The 16891-nt window shown below is 43.0% G+C and overlaps 1 protein-coding gene across 1 annotated transcript; it reads right to left on the reverse strand.

The window, feature by feature from the left end:
* Window positions 1–418: 418 nt before the first annotated feature.
* Window positions 419–16459, reverse strand: LOC108783878 (sterol 26-hydroxylase, mitochondrial-like). The gene is made up of 9 exons (XM_018552570.1): window positions 16243–16459; window positions 10927–11117; window positions 10348–10547; window positions 8720–8917; window positions 6168–6331; window positions 5181–5343; window positions 4441–4526; window positions 2271–2471; window positions 419–535 (listed from the first exon to the last, which is right to left on the reverse strand). Exons 1-9 carry the CDS (start codon window positions 16255–16257, stop codon window positions 419–421), a joined length of 1335 nt encoding a protein of 444 aa, XP_018408072.1. The 5' UTR covers window positions 16258–16459.
* Between the last annotated feature and the right edge of the window lie 432 nt (window positions 16460–16891).

The following is a 16891-nucleotide window of genomic DNA, read 5'->3' on the forward strand; positions in this document are numbered from 1 at the left end:
CTTTTGCGGCTATTTAAAAATAGATTTAAGGGAGTTTTCTTGCCCGGAGTTCAGCTTTAAACTAGTGACTGCCTAACCACTAGAGGAGGCTGCTCACTAACAAAGCTGCAGCTTGCATTCGGATCTGCAGTCCTGGTCTGTGTCTGCCTCTGCAAATTTCATATTGTGACATTCCCTTGCTACGCACATAAGTTTCCGCACAGTTCATGTCCCGTGATGCATCGTCTTTAGTTCTTCTTGGTGTTCTGAGATCTAATTGTAATAATGTTTACATAGTATAAAGTGCGGACAATGTAACTATATAAAAGTCAGTGTATCAGCTCGGATCACCGATGAGGCCGTCGGATGTTCTTCCTGTTAAGAAAATGACTCGCTGTTTCACAGGTTTACCCCAAAACGGTTTCCAGGCCCAAATCTATTAATGTCGATCGATGAACTGCAGGTCAATTGGAATGTCTGACACGAGAACCACTCGATTCTTTGTCTTAACCTCTTTCATCTTTGGGTCTGGCAGCACCTCGAATTGCCTAATAATCTGTGGATGCAAAAAAAGAAGAAATGTTAGTGGGAAGTGGAACTCCGACCCAAACATTTTAGTGTTGCAATAGAGCTGGGAAAGGCTTAGAACCTCAGGCAGGCTTTTATAATGGACTGCAGTAACATGGGACAGGTAGTGAAGGAAAATCTCCTTAAAGGAGAACTATGAGGTGGGTGCTTTTCACTCACCTCATAGTTCTAGCCGACCTGTGACAATGAGACTGTCACAGGTCGGCTCAGTAGATCGAGAGGTGAGCGAACACATACCGGCGTTCGCTCACCTCTCGATCCTGTCAGGGCTCTCTGCAGTGACAGGGGAGGGGCTGGATTCCCCCCTCCCCGCTCCGATCCGCCAGCTCTGACTGGTGGAACGGACGGGGGAGGGGCCGGGTACAGCTGGCTCTGCCTCTAGATAGGCAGAGCCAGCTGTCAGTAACGCAGCTGGGTGGATCCAGACATAATTGTCGGGATCCGCTTCAGCTGCAGCATCTCAGTATACCGCGAGCAGTAGCTCTACAGCAGTATACTGAGCCTAGGGTGATGGGAGGACGCTAGTTTGTGTCCTCCCGTTACCCTAAGGAGAACTATGGGGGAAAGCCTTAACCCCATAGTTCTCCTTTAAATAAGAAGTCAGCAATGTTAGCCTTTGTATTTCTCTCATGACAAGTTTACTTTAAATTTAACTGCAAGTCAACTCCGGTGAGTCCTTCGAAATGTCCCATCCATTCTACATGAACCCTTCACTATGGCCCTTCATATTGACACCTGCACCATCCCTGGTCTGTTATCATCTATAGCCCCTCTCCTCAGGTTGACGAATGCACATAGGGGCCCTTTATCTCAGGATAAAGTTAGTTACTGGAAAACCGAACCTCCTTGAACCCTGCTAATCCCTTCTCTGTCCCAAGATGCACATATTTGCTAGTTAGATACTGATTTTATTTTTAAGCAAACATGTAGCCTTCTCATTAATAGTGATGAGCCGTCAGTTCATTTGGATGTCCACTGAAAGTAGGCAGAAAAATGGGTTAAATTAAGATCCAAGCTATCCAAACCGAGGACCACCTGGGAACCGTATTATTGATTGCCAGGATGCTAGAGGCTGGGCCACACAGAATCTGTGGTTGCTAGGAAGCAGGTGGGCACACCATAGCAATCTATGACGCTGTGCAGACCATGAGTTCCACTTGAGCCCAAGCTGTTCTCAATTTGCCCGCTCACCTAACCTCCCTCTGTGTCCTAGCAACCAATGAGCATCATTGGTTGACTGGTGACTGAGCCGCACAGCATCATTGGTTGCTAGGATGCAGCATCATAGGTTGTCATGGTGCGTCTACCTGCATCCTACCAACCAATGCCGCTGTGCTGCTCAGCAACCAGTCAACCAATGATGCTCATGGATCGCTAGGACACAGAGGGAGGTTCGGTGGGTGGACAAACTGCAAACAGCTTGGGTTCAGGTGGAACTCATGGTTACCCTGAACCCAAAGCTCATCACTAGTCATTGACAGTAATCTGGGACTTCCAGGCAGGCACAAACTCTTCTTCTACTCAAACAGTGAAATATCATTTTGAGGTGGACTGCTCCTTTAACATATATGTAAAATACAGGGTACAAGAGAAATGAAAACATTACCCTTAGCAGGGTAAAATCTATTATTCCGAGAGAGTCAAATAAAATGACTAAAGGCAATCATACATCGGTATTTGACAATGACACACACATAACTCACCTGTGACAGAGCTAAATGCATCTCCAGCTCGGCTACACGACGCCCCAGGCACCCTCTGACCCCATGCCCAAAGGGGATAGAGCTAAAAGGGTGGTGCTTTCTCCCAAAGCTGCGCAGCCACCTCTGGGGTAGGAATCTGTCGGGTTCAGAAAAGCTGTTTTCATCACGGGACAGCACATAGTGAGAGAGTATGAACAGGGTCTGCAAAGAAAAGTGTAACGAGAGTACGAGTCAGTTGTTATCTACTTTTACAATTGTTACCTTGATGTGCGTTGTGCTAAGCCAAGGATCGCTCAGGCTGCCAATGTCCTTGGGAGCTCCTGAATGCAATTCGGAAATCCGGATCCCGATGCCATTCGGGTCTAGGAGATTCAGCTTTAGTATTAATATCTACCGTGTTTCCCCGAAAATAAGACACTGTCTTATAATTTTTTTGGCTAAAAAAAAAACACACTAGGTCTTATTTTTTTTTTTTAAATGTACAACACTCCACACTTATTCATGTACAAAAATATGGTGATCAGGGCAATCAGGGGTGCCGTACCTTTCTAAGAGCAATTTGCTAACCAATCGTTGGCCAGAATGAGCGAAGCGCACTTTCACTATCGATTCCTCGCAGAGTGCATTTGGTATCACTCCGCCTGTGACAGGAGCCGGCGCTATAGAGGAAGCATCGGCTTATGCGGCTTTGCTCCCTCCGGTGCCGACTCGCCTCCTCTAGCGCTGGCTTCATTGGCACTGCTGATTCTCTCCTGCGGCTCTTCAAGTTCCCCCTTAGGCCACCACCGGTCCTGGGAATGGTCACAACTAGGTCTTATTTTCGGGGTAGGTCTTATTTTCGGGGGAAAAAGGGTATATACAGGTGAAACTCGAATAATTAGAATATCGTGCAAAGTTCATTTATTTCACTTATGCAACCTAAAAGGTGAAACTAATATATGAGATAGACTCATTACATGCAAAGCAAGATAGTTCAAGCCGTGATTTGTCATCATTGTGATGATTATGGCTTACAGCTCATGAAAACCCAAGAACCCCAAATCCACAACCTCAAAAAAGTAGATTATTACATGCAATCAATAAAACAAGGGTTGTACATAGAACAATATCGGACCTCTGAAAAGTACAAGCATGCATATGTACTCAGTACTTGGTTTGGGCCCCTTTTGCAGCACTTACTGCAATTACTTTTGCACAATATTCTAATTATTCGAGTTTCACCTGTATAGTTTTGTGTGGTAGTCGTAATGAACATACGTTCGTAAACTCATCCGAAACTATCGAAGTTTGGATTTTGTCCGAATCCGAAAACCCTGAACCAAATTGAATTTCAGGTCCGAATCCCGAATTCCAGGATAACAAAATATCCGAACCGAACCAAATTTTTCTGCAGCCTACATGTCTAATGTTAAGCCTTCAAAATTCTAGAGATCTGCTTTAGGGCCTTAGTGCACTCAGGCTGGCCAAAGACAACGCCAATAAATACAAAGATATGCTTCAGATTTTGAGCAATGCTTCGGATAAGCGGGTTTGTGTCTGTACTTCAAGAGGGCTGGGAGTCTGATACTGATTATGAGTTGAGAAATACCTCAGCATCATAGGTTGCAGGTCCTGCACTTTTTGGCAGTTTCCTTCCCCGCTAACCTGAAGCCCCAAGAGACAGCTGGGCTGTCTGGGTCACTCCAGTGACTGGATCGGTCACACAACCAGGCCGCGATATCCCCGCCGCTGATGCGTCACTAGGCCTCCGTTCAGGTGCTCGATCTCTGTCTCTTCGTTTCAGCAGGCGAACAACAGACTCTCAAGTACGGCAGCACAGAGCCTGTGTGTCCCTATCTGTCAAGAGCGACCACACAGCTCTGCTACAGGGCAGTCTTAACTCACACTGTCTCACATCGATCTGGACACTTCAGGTCCCGGTCCCAGACTGAGCGCGCTCAGTAGCTGCAGCCCCTAGTCCCCCTCCTTCCTCTCGCACAGCACCCTGGGTGATGTAGTTCTCAATGTCCTTTCAGCAATGTATCCATATCTGCTCTGTACTACAATCTCCACAAGTCTCCGCCTTTCTTCCACACAGAGGCAATTAACTGTTCATAGTCAGAATCCACATCTCATAGTAGCACATGTATATAACTATATAGGGGCTACACTTATAAAGGAGAATACTTACATCTTTAGGGAAAACGTATCCTTCTAGCACAACTTCCTTATCTGTTGTAATCCGTCCATTTAGTGGAACCACTGGATACATCCTGAATTAAATAGTATATGAATGTAATAATTTCAATAAACACAGAAGGTATACATCAGAAGGTTAAATAAGACTTTGTTCCTCTTAATTGGGGCACGGTGCTCACTGTTTTGGTCATCGGGTTTCTACATTTGTGCATGTGAACAGCTTACAGGTTTCGGTACCTCTCATTTGCCCCTGGATATGATCCTGGCAGTACATAGTTTCCTGAAAACATCACAGCACCTTGCTTCAGTTTGTCCTCTCAAGAGCCCTTAGCCCTGATGCAAGCAGAGGGCTGGCTCCTGGGAGGAGTTACGCCAATATCAAAATTCCTTGATGGGTGGATGTCTGGAGGAGTGGACATTCCAAGGCAGGCATGCAGACCAATCTAGGTGATACCCACATGGGATTCTGAGCCCTTATGATTGAAAGAACTGAATGAAAGGGACGGGCCAGAGGCAATCAGTCTGGAGATGAAAAGACTAGATGATGACAGATATCCTCCAGCCAGGAAATGAGGCGGGCTCTATCTGACTTCCTGCAACTTCCCACAGTGAAGCAGTGAAATCAGATTAAGCAATTTTCAATGCAGAAGGGGAGCCGGTACAATTGTGCAAGACTGAAGGAAAGGCCGGAGTTCACCTTTACGAGTAAGTCCAAAAGAGACTCTTACCGCAGGGTTTCCTTAATGACGGCTTTCAGCAGCGGCATTCTAGCAAGATCCTCATGGGAGGGAACTTTGTCTCCAGGGATAACACTCACCACCTCCTCATAGAGAGTCTTCTGGACCTCGGGGTGCTTTGCCAGCAGGTACAGGCCCCATGATAGGGTATTTGATGTCTAGGGAAAAGGCAGAGGACAAAAAGCTCTATCACTGTGGTTCTTCTGAAAATTCTAGTTGCTTGGTGGTCTTGCCAATCTTATGATAAGGAAAATCAGCATGAAGTGAGAACAGAAATGTATTCAAGGTCATCAAGTCAAAATATTAGGTCAAAAAGCATCAGGAAAGCCAGGTAACTGGCATTTTTAAAGAGGAGTACAGCAATGACAGCAGGGCCAGATTTCCCACAAGGCCAACCGAGGCCCGGCATCGGGCGACAGGGAGCAGAGGGGCAGCAGAAGTGTGGAATTCCTATCACCCTACACCCGGTACATGAAGTTCTGGGCGGGTAGTTGTTTTGTCTGTTCTCCGCTCTGCTCCATGTGAACAGTGAGGGGGAGAGCTCTCAGCTGCCACAGGAGTTCTAGCACAGTGCTGGGCTACAACTCCAGTATTGGAGGTGACAGGTTCAATAAACAGAGCCTGTCACCTCCAAATGCACACAGGGACTTGTTAGCTCCTGTGTGATAGCAATAAAGTTTAGTGGAAAAAATAAAATAAAAATTACAAAAAATAAGCCATATTTTAAAAAATCAAAATATAATTACACCTCCGATGCCGCCATATGTTTTTACTGCTTTTGCAGGACAAAGTTACAGATTTGCTGAGTTGGCCTCTTTCATATCAGGAGACATTCTCACCACCCTTCCTATGTAGCCAATGGCGAGTGCTGTCATGAGGGGTAGGGGGAGAGTCCTTAGCCTAGTGTAAGCTTCAAAGACCTCTTTTTAGAAAGTTGTTACATTGTCTATATGGAGGAAAGAATTTATATCAGAGAACACACCGTGTCCACCCCAGCTTGAAGGAGCTCCGGCATTATCCCATACACCTCCTTTAGGCTCAGCGTTCCATTGGTCAGCAGGTGAGTCAGATAGGCTCCTCCTAAATCTTCTCCTCTTTGGAGGCGTCTTTCAATGTCTTCCATTTTCTTGTCAATCAGTTTCTTCCCTGCGAAGAGCCAGGGCATAATCGTGTAGTACTTTATTGCAACATGTGGGACTTTATTAAAGTGTATCTATAGCCAAAACTTTTTCCTTCTAGATTTGGATACAGAGGGGAAGGGTGAGAATACCTGGCAGGTTTCACTGCTATCTGGAGCTCCAATGTAGAGATTTTTCCTCACTTCCTGTTAAAACCTTTCTTCTGTCTTTGTAGGTGTTAGAGAGTTTACGTTACTTCCTGTCTGGTCAAAAGGTTGTCCCCAGGATAGGAAGTGAAAGGCAATGTCTCTAACAGAGCCCCAGACAGCAGTAAAATGTAACAGGGTTTCCAATCCAATTCCAATCCCACTTTAAAAAAGCTTTGCCTATAGATACACTTTTATTCATTATTAAATACATTTTAAGGGGCTCTGTGGATGTGCTTTTGTTTTGTGTCAATGGCATCAACCTGAGATGCTGCCGGGGTCATTCAGAACCCATAGACAGGTGTATTTGACCTGTAGTTGATCTCCTTCTGACTTGCCTTTTACCTGCTTCAAGACAGTTTTGCATTCCCATAAGCTTGTATGCATATGCAAAACCCATCTGATGAAAACAAAAGCCCGTCCACACTCTGCCCAAGCTCATGGATTGTAATCAGTGGTTAATAGGAAACTATAATGGTTTTCTATAAAATAATTTTAATTCCTGTTTTAAATGATTACAAGTTTATACAAGAATCGTTTATGCTACAATTATAAATATAGTTTGCAGTGCATTCTGGGCTTTCTTTTTTTTTTATTCTTTATTTAAAGTTTTACATATTATAATTCAACATCAACATTTAACTAACAAAACAGACTTCCTCCTGGGCATCTATCACATATAAACATTTCAACATTTCATCACAATATATTTAATACATAACTATAATCAAAAAGAAAAAAAAAGAGAAAAATATTATATAACATATCCTCTTCTCTTCTACATATTACTTATCCCTGCCCATTAGTGCCTCAATTAAAAGATGGGTAATTAAAAACTATCAATCAATATCTATTTCAAGAATAAAGTGCTTATATAAAAAAGGAGAAAAAAGGGGAAAAAAAACTACACTAGTGTCTCCAAACCCAGAAGAAATCACAATTCAAATGACAAAAAAGGAGAAAAAACGGGAAAAGAAAGGAGGGGGAGGAGATTTTTTTCAAACCACTGATATAAGGGGGGGGGTTGAAACTTTCTTCCAGTATCGTGGTATCAGGGCTTTCGCAGCATTAAGTAAAGGAGGGGCCAATGTACGTTTATATCTACCCTGTTTCCCCGAAAATAATACCTAACCTGAAAATAAGATCTAGTACTATTTTGGGGAATTGCTAAAATATAAGACCTACCCCAAAAATAAGACCTAGTTGTGACCATTCCCAGGGCCAGTGGTGTTATAAGGGGGAACGTGAGAGCTTGCGGGAGAGGCGGGAGAGAATCAGCTTTGCCAACGAAGCCGGCGCTAGAGGAAGCGAGGCGGCAGCGGAGGGAGCAGAGCCGCATAAGCCGATGCCTCCTCTATAGCGCCGGCTCCTGTCACAGGCGGAGTGATACCAAATGCACCCCGAATGTGAGGAATCCATAGTGAAAGTGCGCTTCGCTCATTCTGCCCAGCGATTTGTTAGCAAATTGCTCTTGGAAAGCTACGGCACCCCTGATTACCATATTTTTCTACATGAATAAGTGTGGATTGTTGTACATAAACAAAAAAAAAATAAGGCCTACCCCGAAAATAAGACCTAGTGTGTTTTTTTAAGCCAAAAAAAAATATAAGACAGTGGATTCTGCAGTGCAGTGGAATAACATACACCACGGATCACCCTCTATAGGGGAACCCAAATTTTTTTTCTACATAAATCCTCACCTGACTCCTATATTGCTGAATAATGGGGCAGTTATACCTGAATAATGGGGCAGGTCGGGGATATCTAATAAGTAAGTCCAGCACTGTCTGTTCACTTTTGTGATTACCTGAGTCTATCTGAAAACTTTGACTGCTCTTGCCTCGGAGTTAGACAGCGATAGAGGTGGCAGGGAATGGATATACCTGCTCCGACTCATTCAGCCATGTACATTGTAAATACACAGTGAACAAAAGGTTATCAAATTATCTAAGCTGTTTAGGATTTTCACAACACAGCAGTAAAACAGCTCAGAAGTGGTTGAAAGCAGGCTAATAAAAATAAAAAAATAGAGATAATTATGGAAAACACTTAAAATTTCCTTTAACAGAGGTGAAAGCTCTCCTATAGGTGACCCCCCCATAATATGATGTGTTGTGTGATTGGACAGGTTGGCCATAGCTAAGGCTGTGGAAATGGGGTATTTTTGCTCTGTAGAAACCATAGTGTCTTCTTGTCAAGGTGCCACTTACCATAAGCAAAAATGGTGTCCCAGGCCTCTAGAAAACGTCCCCAGTAAGGAAGCCAATTTCTGGTCCAAAGAGGCAGCCGATCAATCACCACCTCGTTCTCCAACATGAATCCAACTGAGTAGATGAATTTCTGGGTGTCATCTGCAACCTCACTTCTCAGACACCCTAGCCGGGTCTCAAATATTACCCCGCAGATGCCTACGAAAACACAAATTATTTATTTTGTGATATTGCTGTCTAGGTAATTTAAAGAAGAACTCTGGTTAAAATGTTTATTAACCCTCCCAGTGGGGCTCATTTTTGTCTAAGTGCTAAAAAACAGTTATACTCACCAGACCATCCAAGCCAGCTCCCTGCTTCTGTGATCACTGAAGTGTGTCTATTTCTACACTGTACAGATGGAATGCTTCTTGGCAACTTTACGTCTATACACATCCTATGCATAGTGTATAGAGCATGATTACACCAGGATCCCTAGAGCGCTGTAGCAGAGGGAGAGAGATGTTCCAGACACCAGCCTAAGAGCAGGCCGGTTTGGATGGTTTGGTGTGTAAAACTTTTTTTTAGCAAGTAGACACCAACGAGCACTTGACCCACCTGCCTAATATTGAGTAGGTCCCCCATTTGCCGCCAATACAGCCCTAACCCATTGAGGCATGGACTCCACTAAACCCCTGAAGGTATGCTGTGGTATCTGGCACCAGACTGTCAGTAGGAAATCATTTAAGTCCTGTAAGTTGCGAGGTGCGGCCTCCATGGATCAGAATTGTTTTTCCAGCACATCCCACAGATACTCAGTTGGATTGAGATATGGAGATTTTGGAGGCCAAGTCAACACTTCAAACTCGTTGTGTTCCTCAACCTGCTGAAAGAGGCCACTGCCATCTGGGAATACCATTTCCATGAAAGGGTGTGCTCGGTCAGTAACAATGTTTAGGTCGATGGTACGTGTCAAAGTAACACCCACATGAATGGCAGGACCCGAGGTTTCCCAGCAGGACATTGTCCAAAGCATCTTACTATAACACCCTTAACTAAGGGAAGATATGGAGCTCAGCTGCGGAACCCCGTTCCGCCTTACACACCCGAACATACCGCCTCCGCCGACTTCCCATACTGCATGCTGGTGCTATCTCTTCCCCAGGTAGGCGACACCCGCACCTGGCCGTCCACATGATGTAAAAGAAAATGTGTTTCATCAGACCAGGCCACCTTCTTTCATTGCTCCATGGTCCAGTTCTGATGCTCACGTGCCCATTGTAGGCACCTTTGGCGTTGGTCAGAGGTCAGCGTGGGCACCCTGACCGTCTGCAGCTACCCAGCCCCATACACAACAAATAGTGATGCAATTTGAGCTATACTAGTTCTTCTATTGGGTGGGACTACGAGCCAGCCTTCACCTCCCATGTGCATCAATGTGCCTTGTACATACAGTATATTTAAACATGTGTGAATTCACCATACATTCCCTTTAATTGAACAACAATCTGATTGATTGTTATGGATTGCTTCATGTCACTGTTCTTGCACTTTGCTTTAGTAAGGGCTTTTAAGAGGGACATATTAAAAAGACATCCATGTATAAAATAGCTGCAGTACCTCTGGGTGGGAAAAGTACCTTGACTTACTTTCAAAGGCAAACTTATACATCAGCTCGGCCACATTTTTCACCACCAGTCCCGTCTGACTCTCTGCTCTCAGCTTTTTGATCTTGTCCAGCAGTTCTGGGACCACCTCGTTCAGTGTGTCAATATAGCGCGCAGCATCGGTTGGTTTCAGCATCTTCTGGTTAAGCACTGAGCGCAGGGTTTGCCATTGATGGCCCTGTCTTTGGATAGGTATGACATTGATTTCATTCGGATATACAGTAAAAGTTATTAACACAATACCATAGCCATTGTTGCCAATATGTCCTACAGGACCCATGAGGGCCAGGAGAGCCATACGGGCCAGCATGGGGATGTGGGCATTAGAGGCACCTGAAAGTTTCAGATGCTAAAGACCAAATGGGAACAAATTAGAGAAGTTCATTGTTAGGGTTTTCATACACTTTAATGGAATTGCTGCTTCCGTCACAAAAAGTTGAAGGAAAATACATGTTTCAATTATTACAATTCTTATATGACACATCAAAAACTAAAAACAAGTTGTAAACTGTAGCATTGTTACAGGGGTTATCTGGGCAAACCTCAGCTATAAATACTCACGCAGTCAGCGGCCCGTAGGAATGTCCCCTAAGGTCTCGATGTCCCTTCCATTGGTCCATGGGGGCCCTCATTGGGTACTTGCCTTCTTGTTTCAAAAGATTCTCCAAGATGTCAGGGCCAGCAATATTGACCATGCGATACTGCGCCAAGGTAGAAACCCATATTGGTCCGTACTTCTTTTTAAGCTGTACCTGAAACAATGATCACACATGAAGCGTCATATATTAGCTATACATACCAGTAGACCTAGTGTAGAATATCTAGTTGTATTAAATTGCATCCTTCGGGCCTTCAAAAAATAATAATGAGGCATTGACCTGGAACAGGTAAGTGACTGGACCTCTTTCAGGGCTACAGGAGGCTGGGTGCATGATGGGGACAATGATCAGAGTGGAACCTAAGGTTCTCTTAATTTATGCCAGTGGGCCTAGTGTAGAATATCTAGTTGCATTAAATTGCATCCTTGGGACCTTCAATAAATAATGAGGCATTGACCTGGAACAGGTGACTGGACCCCTTTCAGGGCTATTGGAGGCTGGTTGCATGATCCTGAGACAATCATCAGACTGGAGCCTAAGGTTCTCTTAATATATAAAGCCTTAATAGACAGTTCTCTCTGAAAAGCACAGTAGCCAAGACGGATGGGTTGGTGAGGTCACCGAAGAACAATGAGGAAGCAGAGTCAGTAGTCTGAAGTTCTGTAATTGCTATCCCAAGCATTATGGAAGCTATTGTCCAGATATCTACATGGTTTATATATTCCACTTCTGGAATATAAAACTGAGAAGTTTCAACTGCAACTTTTGAAGCTGAATTACTCCACAGTGCCTGCAGTCACAGAGGTCAGTGATGGCTTGTAGTGTAGTTTATTTATTGTAGTCTACCTTAGTAGAAATGATTCATATTGTCCAAGGATGTCTGGGATTGTCATTGTAATAAAGAACTGACCTTGAAGCTTTTTGGTTCATGAATAATCCAGTATAGGAGGAGTCATCACTCAGTTTTGACCAACCAGGCTTTTTAATTATCTGCCAAATGGGGTAGGGATGGCTATGAGGTGTCCAGGCAAATGATGGCTATGGGGTGTATTATTAGGCAAATGACCTTTTGTTAGGTCCTATAGCCTAATAATGGCTGGACACTTTTCTAAATATAAAGAGCATAGCCAGCATGGGCCACGGCTTGCAGTTGGCACATTGCCACCTACATATCATGTTGCTGACATCAGTGGCTCATCATTCCTCTGTATAATAAAAGGTAGTCACAGCCACTCATCAACATCTGTCTCGTGTTCACTTCATGTATTTTTGTAGATGGAAAAGTGTCCTCTGTACTTATAGTTATTGAACTGTGGGTCTTGGAAACCAAACCACTAGCATAGTAAGGTGACAGCATGTCCAACTCTTCCAATCACTGTCCATCAAAGAGTTAGTATATTGTCTCTTTCAGCCTCCTTAAACTAGACTTGTGCACCGTCAAAAAATTTGTTCTGTTTCGTAATTCGTACGAATTTCGATTCGTAACGAAACGAATCGCACATGTCTACCTTAAACCCCAGGCTTGGCTTACCTTAAATTACACTAATGTTCCTACATCTTTGACCCCCCAGCCTTGTCTTACCTTATATAACACTATTGTTCCTACATCTTTGATCCCAGCCTTGGCTTACCTTATATAACACTATTGTTCCTACATCTTTGATCCCAGCCTTGGCTTACCTTATATGACACTAATGTCCCTACATCTTTGACCCCAGCCTTGGCTTACCTTATATAACACTATTGTTCCTACATCTTTGACCCCAGCCTTGGCTTACCCTGTATGACACTATTGTTCCTACATCTTTGATCCCAGCCTTGGCTTACCTTATATGACACTAATGTTCCTACATCTTTGATCCCAGCTTTGGCTTACCTTATATAACACTATTGTTCCTACATCTTTGATCCCAGCCTTGGCTTACCTTATATGACACTAATGTTCCTACATCTTTGACCCCAGCATTGGCTTACCTTAAATTACACTAATGTTCCTACATCTTTGATCCCAGCCTTGGCTTACCTTATATGACGCTAATGTCCCTACATCTTTGACCCAAGCCTTGGCTTACCTTACATGACACTAATGTCCCTGCATCTTTGACCCCAGCCTTGGCTTACCCTGTATGACACTAATGTTCCTACATCTTTGGCCCCAGCTTTGGCTTACCTTCTACGACACTAATGTTCCTACATCTTTGATCCCAGCCTTGGCTTACCCTGTATGACACTAATGTCACTACATTAGTGTCATACTATGCAAGACCATTGGAATAGAACGGGGCAGCACAATACAGTTGTCCAAGGCAGGAAGCAGAAATGGCCCTTGATAGGGGAGTGACAATGTTTAAGTTTATTTTAGCCCGCTGGAAACAAACAGATATCATTCCTGGAGTAGATATATATTTTTTCCAAGGATACCTGCTTCAAAAAGATTCTATCCGCTTCTGTCTATATTTCTGAAGGGTCAAATAAGTCTATGAAAAGTTATCTTGTAATAAGAGTTAATCAATAACCAGTGATGTTCTTTCTGTATCTAAAACTGTGCAAGTCATTCAGACTTTGTTGTTTGGCGCAATAAGGGTTATCATGATTCTCTGTATCACTCTGTTACCTGACTTTACTAAAATACTGATTTGGCTGGCCAACATTGACCTTTATTTATCAAGCCTAATCTCTCCTTTTTCACTCTGAAACTAATTTGTAGGATTCCCCAGCAATCCTCCTTTTTCTCCTTTGCTTCTTTGTTTCAGATAGAGCTAAAAAGGATTTCCCCCCATTATGTGGATGAATTTGGCAGGCATCTCACTGGGAATTTTCTCATTTTAATAATTAAAAGTATTGCAGCAATCTCAGAATATCGTGAACTTTGATTTTGTATTTGTTCCTCTCTTACCTGATATGATATTGTCAGATAAGGTTGTCAGGTAGAATAAGAAAAATTGCCAGCCAACTTTCACACTGCGACCACGCAGCAGTCATCCAGCGAGGAAATGCCCAGTTGTGGTCTTCTATGTACAGAATTATTTGTGTGACCTTTGCCAGGTTATATACATTAGACATGTAAGTTTTGTTTTGTTCCGCATTGAAATTTGGATACATTTCTTTAATTCGGACATTTGGATACATCCAAACTTTTGATTATGAATCTATCTGAATTTTGGTTACGTTTGAATTTCCCACTTTGCATCCGAAACTTTGGATACATTTCAATCGAAATTCTGAAGTTCGAATGCATCCAAATTTGAACAAATCCAATTTTTTTTTCTGAAGTTTGTCCGAATTTCCAAATATCCAATTCTGATATCAAGAACGGACTAATATGACCAGTATGGACTATGATGACCAGTATAGACTATGATGATAAGTATGGACTAGGAGGCTCAGTACGGACTAAAATGACCAGTAGGAACTAAGATGACCAGCATGGACTATGATGACCAGTACGGACTAAGATGACCAGTACGGACTAAGATGACCAGTACGGACTAAGATGACCAGTACAGACTAGAATGACCAGTATAGACTAGAATGACCAGTACAGACTAAGATGACCAGTACAGACTAAGATGACCAGTACAGACTAAGATGACCAGTACAGACTAAGATGACCAGTATGGACTATGATGACAAGTATAGACTAGGAGGCTCAGTACGGACTAAGATGACCAGTATGGACTATGATGACCAGTATGGACTATGATGACAAGTATGGACTAGGAGGCTCAGTACGGACTAAAATGACCAGTAGGAACTAAGATGACCAGCATGGACTATGATGACCAGTACGGACTAAGATGACCAGTACAGACTAAAATTACCAGTATAGACTAGAATGACCAGTATAGACTAGAATGACTAGAATGACCAGTATAGACTAGAATGACCAGTATGGTCTAAGATGACCAGTACGGACTAAGATGACCAGTACGGACTAAGATGACCAGTTTAGACTAGAATGACCAGTATGGTCTAAGATGACCAGTACAGACTAAGATGACCAGTACGGACTAAGATGACCAGTTTAGACTAGAATGACCAGTACGGACTAAGATGACCAGTTTAGACTAGAATGACCAGTATGGTCTAAGATGAGCAGTACAGAACTACTGTGATATGACCAAAAAAAACCCCAAAAAGTAAATTTTTAATTAAAGAACCGCATCCGAAAAGATGACCAGTTTAGACTAGAATGACCAGTATGGTCTAAGATGACCAGTACAGACTAAGATGACCAGTACGGACTAAGATGACCAGTTTAGACTAGAATGACCAGTACGGACTAAGATGACCAGTTTAGACTAGAATGACCAGTATGGTCTAAGATGAGCAGTACAGAACTACTGTGATATGACCAAAAAAAACCCCAAAAAGTAAATTTTTAATTAAAGAACCGCATCCGAATTGATCATAACTAAAAATAAAACATTTGAATTGATCCGAACCAGAAAAAACACAAAAAATGTGGATCAAACTAAATCATAAACAAAAAAATTGAAATCAATTAGAATTCCGAATAATGAACCGAATTGAATTTCAAATGGAAAAAAAACGATCAATCTGAAATGACACAAATTTTTTGAGCCTTTACGTGTCTAGAATACATAAACTCTTCTAGTTTATGTTTTTTTGTTGTTTATGGTTCACTAGTTTGTGAATCACATTCAGGCATCTTGTCACAGCAAAGGCAAAGTTTCGGGGCCACTTAGGTTCCCTTCATCAGGCATAGTATGATGAGTGTCTGATGAAGGGACCCTAAGTGGCCCCAAAATGTCTTTGCTGTGTCTTATATGTGGCAATAAAATAAATTTTTTAGACTTTTGACTTCAGTGTGCTGGTGACACATTGGGGGGAATTTATCAAAACTGGAGCAGACAGGAATGGATCCCTCTAAGGATACAGAGTACTAAATGCTGCTTGGCAATCTTATGGAAATTACCAAATTACATGCACCTACATTTTATAAACAGATGCTTTTTCTACCCACATAAATCACCGTGTGGACAGACATCTGTGGGCTCTCTTTGCTTCTGGGCCCCATAGCAGTTGCACTGTTTGCTGTGGCTATCCAAGGGGGACCTAACATTGCTAGCTCTCTTACACTCACACACACAGTCGGTAGGCCCTTTTTATGTTCATGGAGAAAAACAGAGCACTCAAAGCAAAGCCCAGGGAGAACATACAACCGCCACTCCAACTGTGTCCCTGGTGGGGTTTTAACCCAGGACACCTGTGCTGAGGAATCACCATCTTTCCCCAACGCTGTCTCCAATCTTACCTCTAGGTCGTGCATGTGAAACAGGTAACCTCTCAGAAACACCCAGTAGATCAACTCCAGTTGGCTGGGTCCAGGCAAGTCATTGATAGTCTTTAGGTTGTTACCCCTGTGCTCCACTTGGGGTTCTCACACCCGTAGAGATGCCATGTGTCTTGTGCTTCTCCATGGCGACAGCTGGACAGAAGTACTCAGGACCCTACTTAACCTGGAGATCATGGTGCAGGGTGTCCGGTGTGTGGGATAATAAAAAAGCAGAACAAAAAAGCAAATATTTATATTAGCCGACTGCTCCAGGCTCCTGGCTCAGTTGCGAGTCTCTGGCACATCAGAAAAGAATGTGCTACTGCAACACCAAAAGCAACAAGATTGAATGTCACATCTGTGCCAACTCTGTTATCTGTGCTACACACCCCTTTGCAGAAGGTGACAAGCTACAGAATAAATTAAAAGGAATGTGTAGTGGTTTTGTGCATATCTTATTTTGAGATTTTATTGGCAAGAAAATAATAAAATCATTAATTTCAAAAATATTTTTTTCCAGCCAGTTAAATATGAAATGTTGCATAGAAATATTATGCAGTCTTATATTCAGCCAGCAGGTGGCGCTTTAGACTTTTTTTTCAGGATCTCCAGTTTGTTCTTACTTCCT

Source organism: Nanorana parkeri, unplaced genomic scaffold, assembly GCF_000935625.1.
Source record: "Nanorana parkeri isolate BGI_ZX_2015 unplaced genomic scaffold, ASM93562v1 scaffold92, whole genome shotgun sequence".
Lineage (NCBI taxonomy): Eukaryota > Metazoa > Chordata > Amphibia > Anura > Dicroglossidae > Nanorana > Nanorana parkeri.

What these genes read in the sequence shown, in the direction of transcription:
- LOC108783878 (XM_018552570.1), bottom strand. An exon ending in AGCCGTCATTAAGGAAACCC is followed by an intron (nt 4,527 to 5,180) that starts TGCGGTAAGAGT and finishes ATACTATTTAAT; the next exon opens with TCAGGATGTATCCAGTGGTT. An exon ending in TGCATTTAGCTCTGTCACAG is followed by an intron (nt 536 to 2,270) that starts GTGAGTTATGTG and finishes TTGCATCCACAG; the next exon opens with ATTATTAGGCAATTCGAGGT.